The sequence below is a fragment of the Mus caroli genome, unplaced genomic scaffold (genome assembly GCF_978045245.1).
Source record: "Mus caroli unplaced genomic scaffold, Mus_caroli_1 scaffold_19, whole genome shotgun sequence".
Classification (NCBI taxonomy): Eukaryota; Metazoa; Chordata; class Mammalia; order Rodentia; family Muridae; genus Mus; species Mus caroli.
In genome coordinates this window covers 37,959,157-37,974,141 of record NW_028227274.1, presented here as the reverse complement: position 1 = coordinate 37,974,141, position 14,985 = coordinate 37,959,157, and the positions used below count along the sequence as shown (strand labels likewise).

The window sequence follows — 14,985 nt, the reverse complement described above, 5'->3', positions numbered from 1 at the left end:
TGAGAGAAACACTGCCTTTGGACTAAAATTAGAGGGGAGGAGACATATTCTCTGTGAAGGTGGTGATTTGGGCTACTTCCTCTGCCCTTGTTCCATAGTTATGATCCTTCTGATCATGTCCTGTTGGAATCAATTTGGCAGAGGGATGAGTTTCTGGGAAGGGGCTGTATGCAGACACTGCCTTATAGCTGCAGCACTGACATGTAGGAGGAGACACTCCACCCAACACTCTCTGAAAAGGACTAGTGAGAAGTCTTTTCCCTGATGCATGCACCCGACCCACCCCACTCCCACCTTCCAGGCAAAATGAGAGAGTGGTGAAGTGTTCTTACCACCCCAGCTCAGGATCCTTGAAGCCTGGGGTTGTGAGAAAACTCAATTCTGAGATCAAGAGCAGTAAAAATCCTTGCAGCTGTTCATGCTTTGATGCTGTAGTCAGAAAGTTTGAGTCCAACTTTTCCTCTTGATGCTATTCTTTCTCATCTGTCATCATAGGGCAGGAGGCAGGAGTGAGAGCTTTCCCTGTGGCTGAGTCTTATGAAATATAGTTACTTTAACCAATCTCTGATGCTTTGGATATCATTCACTTTCTATGTTACCAGTACGAGGTACATTTTTCAGGAGAAGCCCTAGAGAATTTCACCTACTACTGCATAAGAGCAACTCTCTCAAACATCCTTATTGCTTTTGTCTGTGTAAGCTTTTATTCCCCTGGTCTGCTGGGTTCAGTATGGTGGAGAATTTCTGTCTTGGTTGAGGTGGCCAAAAAAATCAGCCTATAGAAACAAACCAGAGCCTGCACCCCACACCATATGGTTTGGGTGACTGTATCTAAGGATGCCTATGCCTTGGAATCCTTCCCTTCTGATGCTTGTATTTCAGGGCTTCATGTGACTACGCACTCAGTCCAAATGGGAGCAGGTGCTGTGGAGTCAGAATAAGACACTAACTGTCACCAGTCATTTACATGAGAGCTGTGTAAAAGAATCCCTAGCCTGAGTCCATAGATGGAGCTCCAAACCCAGGTTGCTCGCACCTGAAGCAGAGCCTCCCCTTTTTGGAGTCTCAGATTTTCTCTCCTTGTATTTGACCAGGGATGAATCAGCAATTTCCAAGTGAGGGTCTCAAAACTGCAAAGTGTAGGAGACTCTGGGTCAACAAGTTTAAAAGATTCTTTACTGCACAATCCATAGAGCTCACAGTCAATATTATGAAGAAGAGTTTGAAGTTACAAAGTAGGATGCATAAAAGATATATTTCTCAAACTGCACCATCCAGTTCTTTCCAATTTTGAGTGTGTGTTGCAGGGAAGGGGTTTCTGTTGGAAACATTGCACCATAGCAACTGGCCAAGTTATTTTCAGAATTTGTATCTGAGGAAATACCTTTTCTCTATAATTTTCCCTTTAGATTAAAAATCATAGTGGATATTTATAGGAAATTTGATAAATTACTAACAGGAGATCAATAATTATATTCAGACATTTAGACTTCTGAAGCCAAATCCCACATTAAAATTAAAATGATTAAAATCATTTCAGGGGTGATTTGAATGAGACTCTAGGAATTATTGTTGTATCTGTTGATGTGTCAAACACTCTGACATATCTCTTTGGATTATCTAATTTAATTCTCACAAGAATCTTCCAATCTATTGTTTTACATTTACCAAGAAACCAGTGCCTGATGAAGTTTCTTTCATAAATAATAAATTATTGCAAAACCATCAATCAACAAGAGGCAGAGGTAGGGCTTCCACTTATTGACCTGATAGCAATTTAATATTAAATATATTAAATTTCTATATTAAATAACCAACTTACAAATCCTTTCCTCCTTGTACCACTCTGTGGCAAACTGCCACACCAAACTAGAAATAAACTAACTGAAACAGTAGTTATCTTTCATGTAAAATGCTGACTTTGCATGAAATAATGTTGAATCATTAATTTCTTATATGTACTGAAAAATATATATATAACAACTAAATGTTACCAAATGATTTATTATGATTGGTGCTAAATTACAATGTATATGAAATGGAGTCATTATGGAAACACATAAAAATAGTTACCTATTTTTGTAATTATATTCACACAAGAATCTGAAATATAGTTTCTGTTCTGCCTTTTAAAATATATCCACAGAATTACTTTTGTAGTTTTTGCCACACAGTTTTACAATACGGTTACTGCACCTGTATCATCTACCCTACTATAAGAATGAAACAAAATATGAAAGTAGTCAATAAAAAATTATTTCTTTCTGTATCCTTCAGTGATTCCAAAGAAAATAGTTTGTTTCCATTGGCAGTGAGGATGGATGGTAGTAATTAGCATTTTGAATAGACCAATGATTGCCAAAATGCTGTGCAATTTTCCTGGGACCTCAGTAGTTTCCTTTTTTTCCATGTTTCTCTCAAAAATTAAATATATAAGAAAGAAATACAGCAGGCTAAGATCTACAATGTTACAAAGCAAGATAAAACAGTTACTAAGTTATCAGTCACAGCAGTTTATGTATGTTTGCAATTCACAGACTGCAGACTCCTGTTGAATCTCTGAGCTGCTGGAAATTGATGAGATGTAGACATGCATTCATGTGAGTCCATAATTAATGATGTTTATACTGTAATAAGCACATTCGTTTTAACACCATTCAGTAAACAGATCCCTTTAGGGCTTGAGCTAAATCCGCTATCACAATTATACACAAAAGAACCTGTAAACAAGTTGACATTACACTTATGTACAAGCAAACTGCATTGGGAAAGAGAAGAGGTTATTTCAATGAGTGTCACTTAGTATATATCAATGTGCAACAAACTGGCCCATCATCAAATGGCTCAATGAGGCCAGCACAAAAAGGAACATGAGCAAGGCCCCTGTCAGTGACCACTCGGTGTTAGTTCCAGCAATGTTTAGCCGCCTCCATGCATGGTGACATCACTTTCAAAGCATCAGAGATGGATGCAAAAAGAAACGTGATAATCCCTGCTGAATGTATCTGTAGAAATCCTGGTTGCCTACTCAACACAGCCCCAGAGTTGAGAAGGGTCAAGGGGGATGTGAATATTGTATAAACAGTACATTTAATTTGAAACATTTTTGTTGATGTTGTTGTTGTTGTTGTTGTTTATTGGCTCTACCTAGTGCTCTGCTGCTTATGTAAGATGTGGGGAATGAGAACTTAATTTCTTTTAAACTTTCTCTCACCATCACAAAGAGTCGTTCTTTTATGGAATTAGCTGAACACTAGTACCAGCCTAAAGTGTGTCCCACTGGAAGCTTATCCCATTAGCCAATTTGAGGGGAACTTCTGAAAGGAAGGCCTTGCAAGTCATTGTCTCTATGTATTTTAAATAGGATGCCATCCCAATGATTGCGTAATCTAGGTCCTTATGAGCAGTGTTGAAACCTTTACTTCCCCACCCCGCATGCGTTCTAAAGCTCCATTGCCACCTTATTCTCTAACTTAAGTAGAAGATGTTAGGAAAATTCTCCTGATTCATTTCCCTTAAGAAAATTAATAAGTGGAAAAAATTGCAAGGACAAATTGAAAAGAGATGCACAAAGAAAAGTAAAAGAGCCCATGATATAAAGTTCCCCTTCCACTCCAAAATGTTGGGAATTCTTGAACCTTGTTAGAACGCTTGATTTTAAAGCATAAAGAAAAGCCATTTTCTTTCCTCAAGCCTTCAAGACCACACCTGCTGAGGACTTCTGGAGCTCAGGTGCTCACTAGTTTGCCCGGGTGTCTGGCTCAGTGGGCATTTTGGATAGGTTCCCAAGAGAAGGAGTCGTGCTCTATCAACTGAGCCTTGGTTTGGGAAGTAGCCTGGCTTTGAAGGGTCAGAGTTAATGTGCTTACATACTGAACCCAAGAAGCACCAGGGAAGCACACGTAGATTGGCTTCAACCTCCTTAACAAGATTCTCCTGCAATTGCCAAAGCACTTGACTCTGACTGTGAAGATAGCCTACATTTTGCCACAAATTTAGACATTTGGCTCTTCTGTCTATAGAATATCAAAACAAGTCCTGCTTTCTTTTCTTTGACTCTACTCTTTCTTTCCTCACTGAGCAACAATTTGTTGCTTGTGTAAACAGGCTGAAAGAGTTATTGGCAGAAGGCTAGAGCCTGTTTGGTTATCACTTCACTGTGCCCCAGATATTTTTGGCAGCTATTTATACTAAGCGTATTTGAAACTGGTTGCTATATCTTCAACATAATTTAAACACATAACCGGCTCCACTCTGAATCATGCAGGCTGCACAGACCCCATGAACTAGGAGACGGCAATCTAATCAACAGGTGATGTAATAATGCAGGGCTATAAGATTGTGCCATCAGTTCATTTTTTGATTCTTAAAAAGCCCTACTTTTATTTAGTGGTGCCTTTTCTTTTTCTTTTGTTTTGTTTCTGAAGTGGACAATTTTGAAACACATAGGTTGAAATTCCAACCAATGGTATGGCATTTCTCTAAATACATTTTTGTTTATTTCAATAATTGTTTTATTTATAGGTATTTGTGTTATATTCTCTGTATCATTAGTAAATATATACATTCATACTAGAAGAGAATTCTGGAAACCAGAACTACACTAAACTATCTAGGAAACTAATATAAAATGTAATAATTTCCTAAACTGAAAATTTTAAAGTTTCAAGTTATGTGTTTATGTGTATAAATATGTATAGATATATAGCAATCTATATATACATCTAGATAGATGTACATACATATATACATATATACATGTAATTTATACACCAACACAAAACACACACATACATGCTCCTTACACACACACACACACACACACACTTGTATTTCATTATCATTTCTTTGCTTTATCTCTGTCTCTCATCATAGAAGAGTAATCATGAGATTCTACAGGAAGCCAATGTATTTGTACTTTTTATCTGACTTGAATTTAAAACACGCAAATATTTGCTTAAAAGTCAAAATTTAAAAAGCAAAAGGATAGACACATCTGTATAAACACATGTGCACAGCCTTTGGAAATTTGCTGTGGTACCAGTACACAGAAGGGCAAGCAGTCTTAGGAACAGCTCTCTCTTAATGCTGAAGCCAGCCTGGGGTGAGTATCCCTGAGAACTAGACAGGGTTTCATTAGTTGTATACTATGACTGTCCCCCATAGAATTCAAAGTGCAAAGTAAAGCCTGTGGCAGAGAGAAGTGAGAACTACCTTCCACATTTGCCTTTGCTTTATCTTCTCTGGATGTTCATGTCTGGTTGTAGTTGTAGTTTAAAATAACTCATTCCTTTTAGAAACAGTGCTGGGCTAAGATCATTCTAGTTACACTTCCCTTACAGTAAATGAAAAAGAGAAACAGGTGAAAGTTCAGAATACAAAAGAGAAACAATTAGATACTGAGATGGTTAAGTCCACAACCTTTGGGATACAATAAGCCCAGGGGGAAACTTGTTTCTGCCATTGTATTTACGGTCATTTATGCTGCCTTTCCTTTTCTGAGCTTCCTTGAGCTTATCTGTAAGGTGAGTACAGTGGCAGGGATGCATCATTAGATTATTAAATGATTTAATGAGATAAGATACGTAAAATACTGAGTAGAATTTCTGACACAAAAGATCCTTAATATACATTATTTAAAGCATGATATTTAACTGATAATTCTAATATGTTGATCAAATAATATGTATGATAAATATAGAAAACATACAGAAAAATATGTTTGGGTCATATGAATTCAAGTTCTTTACCCAGTATTCTATTTTCTAGTAGTTAATATTGTTTATTATAGTGATATTTTCATGGCGTCCATTCTGCCAATATTTGATGAATGTATATGCAATGTATTTAATGTATCATTTAATTTAATGTATCATTAAATGATTGATTGATTGATTGATTTTAAACTCTCCAGTCTTTAGTTTCCCTTGTAAAATGGGGTTATAATGATCCTGTCTTTATCCTATCACTTTAATGTTAGTCTGATTAATTTAAAACATATACCAAATTATTTAAGGCCAAATTATTTAAAATTTTAAATTATTATAAATGCTTCCTCAGAGAGTCAACGGGTACATACTAGATGAGGCTCAGTACCCAAGGCTTATGCAGAGGCTTCTATAGCGAGTATGAAAGGTAGCCCTGAACAAGTCTCTGAAACAGTGAAACATATCTTTCAATGTGTACGTGCCATCTTCAATGAGTGGCCATTCAACTCAAAGAAATAGGGTGCATGAGATGTTAAAATGATGAAATCTTTAGCCCATTCTGAGACCTTGTCCCCCTTCCTTAGTTCATGAAACTTTGTCTTCTGTTGATCAGCTCAGAAATCATTCCAACGGGTGGCGCAACACAAAGAGGATTCAACGTGTTTCAGAATGAGCACACTTAGCTGTTAGCATGACAGTCAACATCAACAAAGTACAATCGAGTGTGGGAGGCAGAAGGATTAACCAAGATGTCAGGCACCTGGCTGCCTAAGTCACAGACTGCTACTTCCCTATCACAACCCATGAAAAACATGGCGGATTCATTCTTCTAAACCTCAGCTCTCATATCTATATAAAGTGATGGTTGCATCGGACATCATACAAAGCCCACAAGCCCTTAAGTTGGTGATTGTTGTTCTGCTATAGATTGTGCCTCGACCAGAAAGTTTTTGTTTAGCTTTGTTTTGTTTCTAGACATGGTGCAGAAAGGAAGCTATGGCTTCTAGCAGTGGGAGGGGAAGAACTCAGTTATCATTAAAGGGCTGGCTGCTGAGAGTTTGGCATGCTCCAGTGAGTACGTATATGGGCAACACAAATTGAACTTGTACTTTTCTCTTTCTTTCCTTCTTTTTAATTTTCGCTTTGGTGTGGGTAGAGGGAAAGGGTGAGAGGATGGACTTAGGAAGAATGGGAAGCAACTGTTAACAGAGACCATTGTATAGATTTCCCAAATAATCAATAGAAATATTATGTTGTGAAAAGGAAACAAAATAAAGAGGGAAAAAATGATGCCTTAGTTCAGCTTTTCAATTTAGGCATTTCAATTTAACATTTTGGAATAGACAATTCTTTGCTGTGGGGGGTTCTTTCCTGTCCTCTGGAAGAGTTTTGGCAGCATCTCTCATCTCTACTCATTGAATCCCAGCAGCACTCCTCAGTTATGACAGTCAAAAGTGTTACCAAAGACTGCTGGGCCACAAAGCCATCCCCAGTTGATAAGAGCTACCTTAAATGCATACAGCCTATGCAAGTCTAATGAATTTCTAAAATAGTTTGTCTACATAAAACGGTAAACCACTGACCTCTGGAGAAAATCTGTTAATGGCCAACATGAATTCTAGCTTAGTTTGCTTCAAAATATTCTTTCAGATTTCAGTTGTAGGGCCAGAGCTCTTACCTAGCACACCCTTGGGTCCTATCCTGACACTACATTCTTTTCTTTCCTGTTTGTTTGTTTTTTTTTTTTGTTTTGTTTTCTATGTAATGTGATATCTTTGACTCTACACACAATGACAGGGAGAAGATCTACCTTCATACTAGACATGTAACATTTTTGATACCATATCATGGGGCCATTATCAATTAGTCAATGTTGTCAATGACAATCTATTGTTCAGAATAAAAAATCTATTAATTTTTTAAGCAGAGACTTTCTCTGTGTGTTCACATGAATAAATAACCACTGGCCTACATGGCTTAGCAAGAACATAAAAATAGTGCACATGTGCATACCCCCAGACCATGTACATACAGATGCCACTGGAAAACAATTCACCATCACTTTGCAATACATCAGTTCTGGTTCTGCTTGCCCTGGTGATGGGTGGAACCAATATCAGCAAAAAGAGAGAATCTGGTGTTTTGTTGTTTTTTTATTGGGCAAATTCAGGTAAATATCTAAAGATTCATTCTAAGAATAACCTCACAAGACAGGGCAGATCACAGAAGTCAAACTCACTAAATCCCTAGTTGGCTTCTAAGTGCTTTTACAAGGCTGATTAACGAGAAAATTACCCCTGCCCTCCTCCAGGACAAACCACGTGATAATGCTGGGTTGGGGAACATTTTGTTCTTTATCTTTTTAATAATAGTTTCCCTAAATAAACCGTGGTTGACATTCTAGGACTTAAAATTCATTACCCAATTAACAATGCAATTTGTTCCCAAACAAAAGGAACAATAACAACGACAAAAAAAAGGTTAGGACATTGGGGCAATAGAAGCATCCTCCTCTTGCAGAGCAGAGCAAGGAAAGTAACAGACAGAAATAAATGGAACTCTGTGTGTGTGTGTGTGTGTGTGTATTTATGTTAACAAAATAATCTTAGGTAGCTGATCGAGTCCACCAATTTCATTAGTTTTTCCTTGCTTCCTTTTGTATTTATTTCAAAATCCATCGATGCTTATGACAAGTTAGTTTTTCTACTACTTATACCCTGGGGCCATTTTTTTTTTAATCTAACCAATAATTCTTCAGGTATATGCTAGGTCAACTGGGGGAATCATATAACCTTCTAGCCTTGGTGTGTGTGTGTGTGTGTGTGTGTGTGAAGAGAGACAAAGACATAGACAGAGATTATGGCATGGTCATTTCGTCAGGAGACAGACTGGGAAAAATTATAGCACATCACTTTCTTTGGGTTCTTAAAATTGGGCTATCACCATTTTAAATTTCCCCTGTCCTTTCTCTTATGCTTATTCTTAACATGTGTTTTTGTTTTACACTTACGATTAATGCTATGGTTCAGAATCTCCATTGTCCACAGCTGAATTTACTCACTATTCCACATTGGTGCGGGTGGTATCTGTACATCACCAATGGAACCATCTTTGGGGCAACATATTCATTAAACTGTGGATTGGGTTCTCACTCCTCTGACCCAGACTGAGCAAGGAAATGAACAGCTGGACCTGAGAAAAACGATTACTTTCCTTCCCTGTTGGGTATCATTAGAATAGAACTCACTCTGAGATGTTCCCTCTCCACTTGGGGTAAAGCTAAAATGAGAAAGGCTTTCTGATTGAGGAATGGGGGCCCAAGGGGTATAGAATAAGGCTATAATGATGTGATGTTGGCTTTTAAACGCCAAAAGAGGGCACAAACACTGACTTTTTTGGGAAGACGACTTTGGTTGGAAGGCAGGTGAAATGATGAAGAGAGTTTGAAAATGTATTGTACCTTAGCACCAGAATGTGAGTCTGTGAACCTTTCTAAGACAGTGAACGGTATGTCCTCTGAGCACATGCTGACTTCCCCTTAGTGTCCCAATAGCAACTTCTCCAAGTAGGGTCCTTGGACCATCAAATGATTAAAGGTACTACATCAAAATGCAGATTCCTTGGCCCTGCTTCAAGTTTTATGAATCTGATTTTTGAACTCAGTGTAAGGGAATCTCCTTTTCAGAAAGAGCCACAAATTAATTTAGTGCATGTCTGATGTCTAGAGCTTCCCTAACTTTTTCAGCAGTGGTCATTGGAGGGAAAAAAAATCCCCTTTCCAATACCCATAGCAAAATGAGAAGAATAAACGTTTCAAAACAAACACTGTGGCTGAATCACAAGGCTGTGGATACTAAAAGGCATAGGGAACTGGAACCATTTTATATGGAACCAGAATGATGGGGGCAATTATAAGTCAAACTCATTCGAGCATGTTTTATTTCCTCTAATTTCTTTGCAGCTATCCGTCATTATACAGTTCCTTATCAATGGCATCTAACTCCATTGATGCTCCAGATACATACTGCTTATTCTGATTCTTTCTCTAGTGAATCATTTTGAGACTATAAGAGAAAATAAATAAATAAATTGGAACAGTGGGCCATCAAGATTGTAAGATGCTAACAATACCAAGACATTAAAGAGAGAAATGGCCCATGTTAGGACCTATAACTCTGCATGCAAATTGGCAAAAACATACATCTGCCAAAAAGTCATCAGGGGGAAAATAATTCCCTGCATTTTTCCTTAGAAAGTTATTATGCCAAGTAGAGCTCACAAAGAATTTATCCTATGAGTTCACAGAAAATGTCTTATTAATTCTAGCAAAGGTCAAACATAAGACCAACATTACTCAAATTTCAGGACAATGTATCCAGTGGTTGAGAATGCCAAAAACCTGTCTTTTCTGGGTTAGTCTACTATAGACAACAAATGGAGAGATTCAAGTGATTAGCAAAGTAATGTTATGAGAATCAAATTTTGACTTCCATTGTAGGAACTGTAGTGGAGTAATTTTTAAAACTGTTCTAGCAGTCTACCCCTATTTTTCCCCCACATCCCTTGGAACACATTCTTCTCTGCAATGTAAAAAGCACACTCAGAGCCGTGGAGAGTCTACGGAAAGAAACGTAACCCAGAAGCATATGCAGGGAAGGCTAAGAGAATGAAGAATGGGCAGGCATCGGCCATGTGTGGAAAATGATGCTTCTGAATCAGACAAGACCAACGGATACATGGGTGGCTCCACTCGGGCCCTCTGTTAATCAAGTGTTTCTCTACCATGAGTTAGCTGAAATAGACATTCCACTATGGAACCATGTGTGTCATTCCATTCTTCCTCCATTTTAAAAACTCATCACTCATGCATCTCCCTGGAAGACTGATATGCGTCACACCTGGGAGTACCTCACAGCACATTTTGGAAGCCATCTCACTGGGTCCCTCACTACTATCCATCAGTGCCTTGTTTCTTTCTGAGCGGTGGAAGAGAATAATTATGTAAATGAAGTAATTATTATTTTCCTTTTCCCACTGCTGTTTGCCATACAATACAACTCAATAGTGGGTTGGAGGACTTTATAAATATGTCCATGTTAGGAATGTGCCTCTGACTTCAGGAGATTCATATCCGTTTAAGGGGTGACCACCCTAACTTCTGTGGATTTAGCCTTACAGGATTCTCAGAAGGCAGCCCAAACTAAGGCTCTTTATGTGTCGGGTTTCAGTAGGATACTTCTGTTAACAGTTTTATTTTCCTTTTAGCATAGATAGCATAGTACTGGATAGAATAGTACTACCTAGCACTATTCATTCCTTGATATCAACAATGTACAGCCCGTCAAAACCCACAATAAGAACTGAACTTGATGTAATACTGTGCTGCCCATGACCGAGGTTAAGGCTCTGAAGCCAGGGATAGCAGAGTGTTTTGTTTTCATGGCTCACTTAGCCAAAGATCATTTTCAGTGTGGTGATGACTACAGGGAGCATGCTGGATGACTCCACTCCAAAAGGGACCTAACCCTTGAAATCCCTGGTGCCTTCTCAAAGCCTTCTACTGACCCAGGCTATATTCCTGAACATGCCAATACTCCCATCAATGAATACCATGTCTTTTCTCTTTCTGTTTAAACTTTTTACCATGGGGCAGATGCCACTTTACAAGTAGCCCAAAAGGAAAGTGATAATGTTGTTTCTTTAACAGATTTCTACTGCTAAGCTTGCTCATCATGGGTTCAAAGAGTACCTGTGAAGGGAAAGAAAAAGGCATAACAACAAAGTCTGCAGGACAATGAATGCTACAATTCTTTTGGGTGCAGCACTGATTTCCTATTTGAAGACTCTAGTAGAAGCTGTGGGTCAATGGCAGACTAATTCTTGAGTGTCTCCATACCATTAGGATTAGGGTTAAAATTTTAAAACCTGGGGATTTTGGCCAATTTATTCAAATCTCATATTCTCTGGCAGCCCTTTAAGTGATTCAGTCAATGATCAACAATTCACATCCAGCTTCTTGACCCATTAAGATCCATGATGCTTCACAATATCTTCCATAATAACTATGATAGTATTTTTGATGTACCATCAAGACACATTGAGAGGAGAAAGATGCATTAATAGGATTTACACACAAAGCTATCTATCAACTATCTGCTAAACTATTAATACGCAAAAGAACACTTTCACAAAGGATAATTTTCCTGGCCACTCAGCACCTCAAGGAAACATTCTTTTTCACTTAAATAGAATTTTAAACTTCACTTGAAGCATCAGGACAAGAAAATATTGCCTTACCCTATTACCCACCTGTGTAATCAAGAATTATAAAAAATTCAGAAAGACAATCGTATACTAATGGGCACCAATAAATCAAGGAGGAGATTCTTAAATAATAAATGTGCCCCAGTGAAAGTTTTCAGAGAGAAGAAACTGATCATTAGATTTTTCTTCTATAAAGACATTGTTTGATTGCCTTTATTACTTTTGTTAACCATACACACATTCAAACAATGACACATGCGCACACGTGTGTGCACGCACATGCAAACACACACACACACACACACAAAAACCAAAAAAAAGATAGGAGTTCTTGGCACACACTAGTGATAAATCATCTTTTCAGTTACCACTGGGATGTATGAGGAATGCTGAAGATTAAAAGTTGTCTTTGGACATTCTTTTAGCACAGTGAACAAAAGAACTACTGGAAGATTAATAGAAGACAGAATCACATGGATAGACAGTGTTAACAGTTTCTTTTGGATGGTATCTACACAGGTCAGGAATATTTTTTTAAAGTTTAAAAAAATCAAATTAGTAACTTTTATGTTCCAGCCACCCACTTGGGTCATTACAAACACTGTAGAAATTATACAACTAAACCGTAGTAGGGCCACAGCCAAACTCCAGGATTCCAAAGTTATCCAAACCTGGCTACAAGCAAGCAACAGTAAACAGATGTAGTATAAAGTTTGTATGAGAAATTTAGACATATGTTGGGGCACAAATCCTCTAAAACAAGCAAACGGAAGGCTGGATGCATTTTCAATTATTGGGTGTTGTTCGTAGCTTCACAACCCATAGGGAGGCAGAGAATTTGCCTGGATTATATCAAAGGCCTCGTTAATAAAATGTGGGCAAGTTTAAAACTCTGAGTCAGCTAGAGAATGGTGATTGTTCTAATTAGAACAGAGAAGGCTGAGTGTGAGATCTTTCAACACTCTGTTTGTGGATATGACTGTTTGCTTGTCTGTTAAACACAAACAGGGTTAGACTAGCCCATCTCACCAGCTCCTAATGTAGGGAAAGAACACAATAAATCAAAGGAGCCTGAGGGTATTTATTTCAAAATAAGAAAGAGAATTTGTTGATGATGGGGGCCTATTCAGCTTTAGAAAGTGCTGCCAAGGGAGGCTGGGAAATCTGCCCAGGAGGGTTTTAATAAATAGGCAGAGGCTTCGTTGTCTGAAGTGCTCTTGTAGGGGCAGCTGATAGTAAGGTGTTAGCCCTCTGCTGTCCAGGCCCTAGGTCGTGTGCATTCTTTGTGCATATATACAGACATATACTGTGCTTGTGTCAGAAACGCTCATGCATACAAAGTCAATAGAACCTGGCACATAGAGATTTTAGTGAAAAATCATACAAATTTGCCATTCTCCCCTCACCCCATAAACAAACAAAAGGAAAGGGAAAAGGATAATTTCTTAACATATGCCACCAGGTTATATTTCCTTCAACTGTTCATTCTTGGTCAAGGGGAGGAGGCAGAAAAATGAGAGTAAATAAAACAAAACAAAACAAAACAAAAAAAAACTGGTTTGGGATCAATGATTCCCAAAGCCTGTGAGCTACTCACACGTAGCTGGTTCTTGTTGTATCTTAAGATTCTCAGTACATTGGACCAAGTAAATAAAAGACAAAAGACAACTGTAAGAGCTCGCTTCTGGTTCCACATTTAGAAAGAAATCTACCCTGTGGATTTACACGTTAAGGTGAGCTAGGCAAAGTAGGCAGTAGTACATCAATGGACATTGTGATCTAACAAATGTGGACCATTAGTTGTTATTTTTAACATATGTCTTCCTTTGGGGAGGTTTATTTCAAAGTGGCGACTACCTGCAGCCCTCCCCCCTATAGATGATACTTCCGTAAAAGTTCAGACTGCCAAGGATGTTTTCGCTCAGGGAACCGATCTGGAATTTTTATCTTCAGGAAATCCTGGATACATTTCTCCAGCTCTTCCTCGATGGAGAGCTTTTCCTTCGCAGCTTTCTTTTTGCTGCTTATGTTCGACTCCCTGGAGCCTGAAGTCAGAGTCCGGAGCAGATCACTTTTCCGCCTCATCTCTGACTGTTGGATCAGCTGCACCGGGCCTTTCTTGATGGGCCGGTCCAGAGTCTGGATGTTGCTCTGGCGTGTTACAGGCCCACAGATCACCGTCTCCTGGGGAGAGCTGGCCTCTGACTGGCTGTCACAGCTGGAAGTGGAGAGGTCATTGCAGGAGGTGCCGCTCTCTCCTTTGTCTCCCTTGCCATTCTTGCAGCAGCAGTCACAATGAGAGGAGGACCACCGGGAAGGCTCACCTGCAAGACAAACACTTATGTCAGAAACTCAAGAGTGATGAAGCTGCAGAACGCACTAGTACTCAGGGAACACAGGTGATTCACAACACCAACAGCCACAAGCTAAGGCATCCATTACTTAATAGCAGACTGTGCAATATGGTATCATGTGTACCTACCCTACCGCCACTGGCCCAGGCAGAAATGCCCAGGTAGCCCGTTTATCAACTCAGGCACCTGACAGACCCAGAGTTTTATGACTTCAGTTCTATCAGCAGTAAGACCAAGATAATAAATTTCTTATTACCTGGAGTCTTAGGGGTGATTTAGTTGAGATAAGCAGAATGGAGTGGGTGGTATAGAGTAATCTCAGAAAATGCTTGCCAATTTTACATGGGTAACATTAAGCCCTCATCTAAAGCTTTGTCTCCTAGCAATCAGGGACTCAGAGGAGACTCTGTATAAGGAAAATGCAGTGGTCAATGAAGAGGACTCTGGACAGCCCCTGCATCTCGTTGGTCTTCCGCCATCCTGTGAGCACAGCAGCTCCTCTTATCACTTACGCATGGAAACACTCAGAACCATATAGCTTAACAAACGTACCATAGTTTGAATAGTCTTTTCACAGAACAGCTGGGCTTTGAATACAGATGTCCCAAGTATTATAACTGCTTCCTAAATAATTTACCTGTCTATAAATTTCTTAATTC

The 14,985-nt window shown here is 38.8% G+C and overlaps 1 protein-coding gene across 2 annotated transcripts in view; it reads right to left on the bottom strand.

The window, feature by feature from the left end:
- The window catches only part of Kctd16 (potassium channel tetramerization domain containing 16), a 290,767-nt gene that overhangs the window by 2,235 nt on the left and 273,547 nt on the right, over positions 1–14,985 (bottom strand). For both annotated transcript variants that reach the window (XM_021150780.3, XM_085833573.1), the window contains exon 3: positions 333–14,296. In XM_021150780.3, the coding sequence (XP_021006439.1) occupies positions 13,845–14,296 (452 nt within the window). In that variant the 3' untranslated portion in view covers positions 333–13,844. The remainder of the gene's footprint in view (positions 1–332; positions 14,297–14,985) is intronic.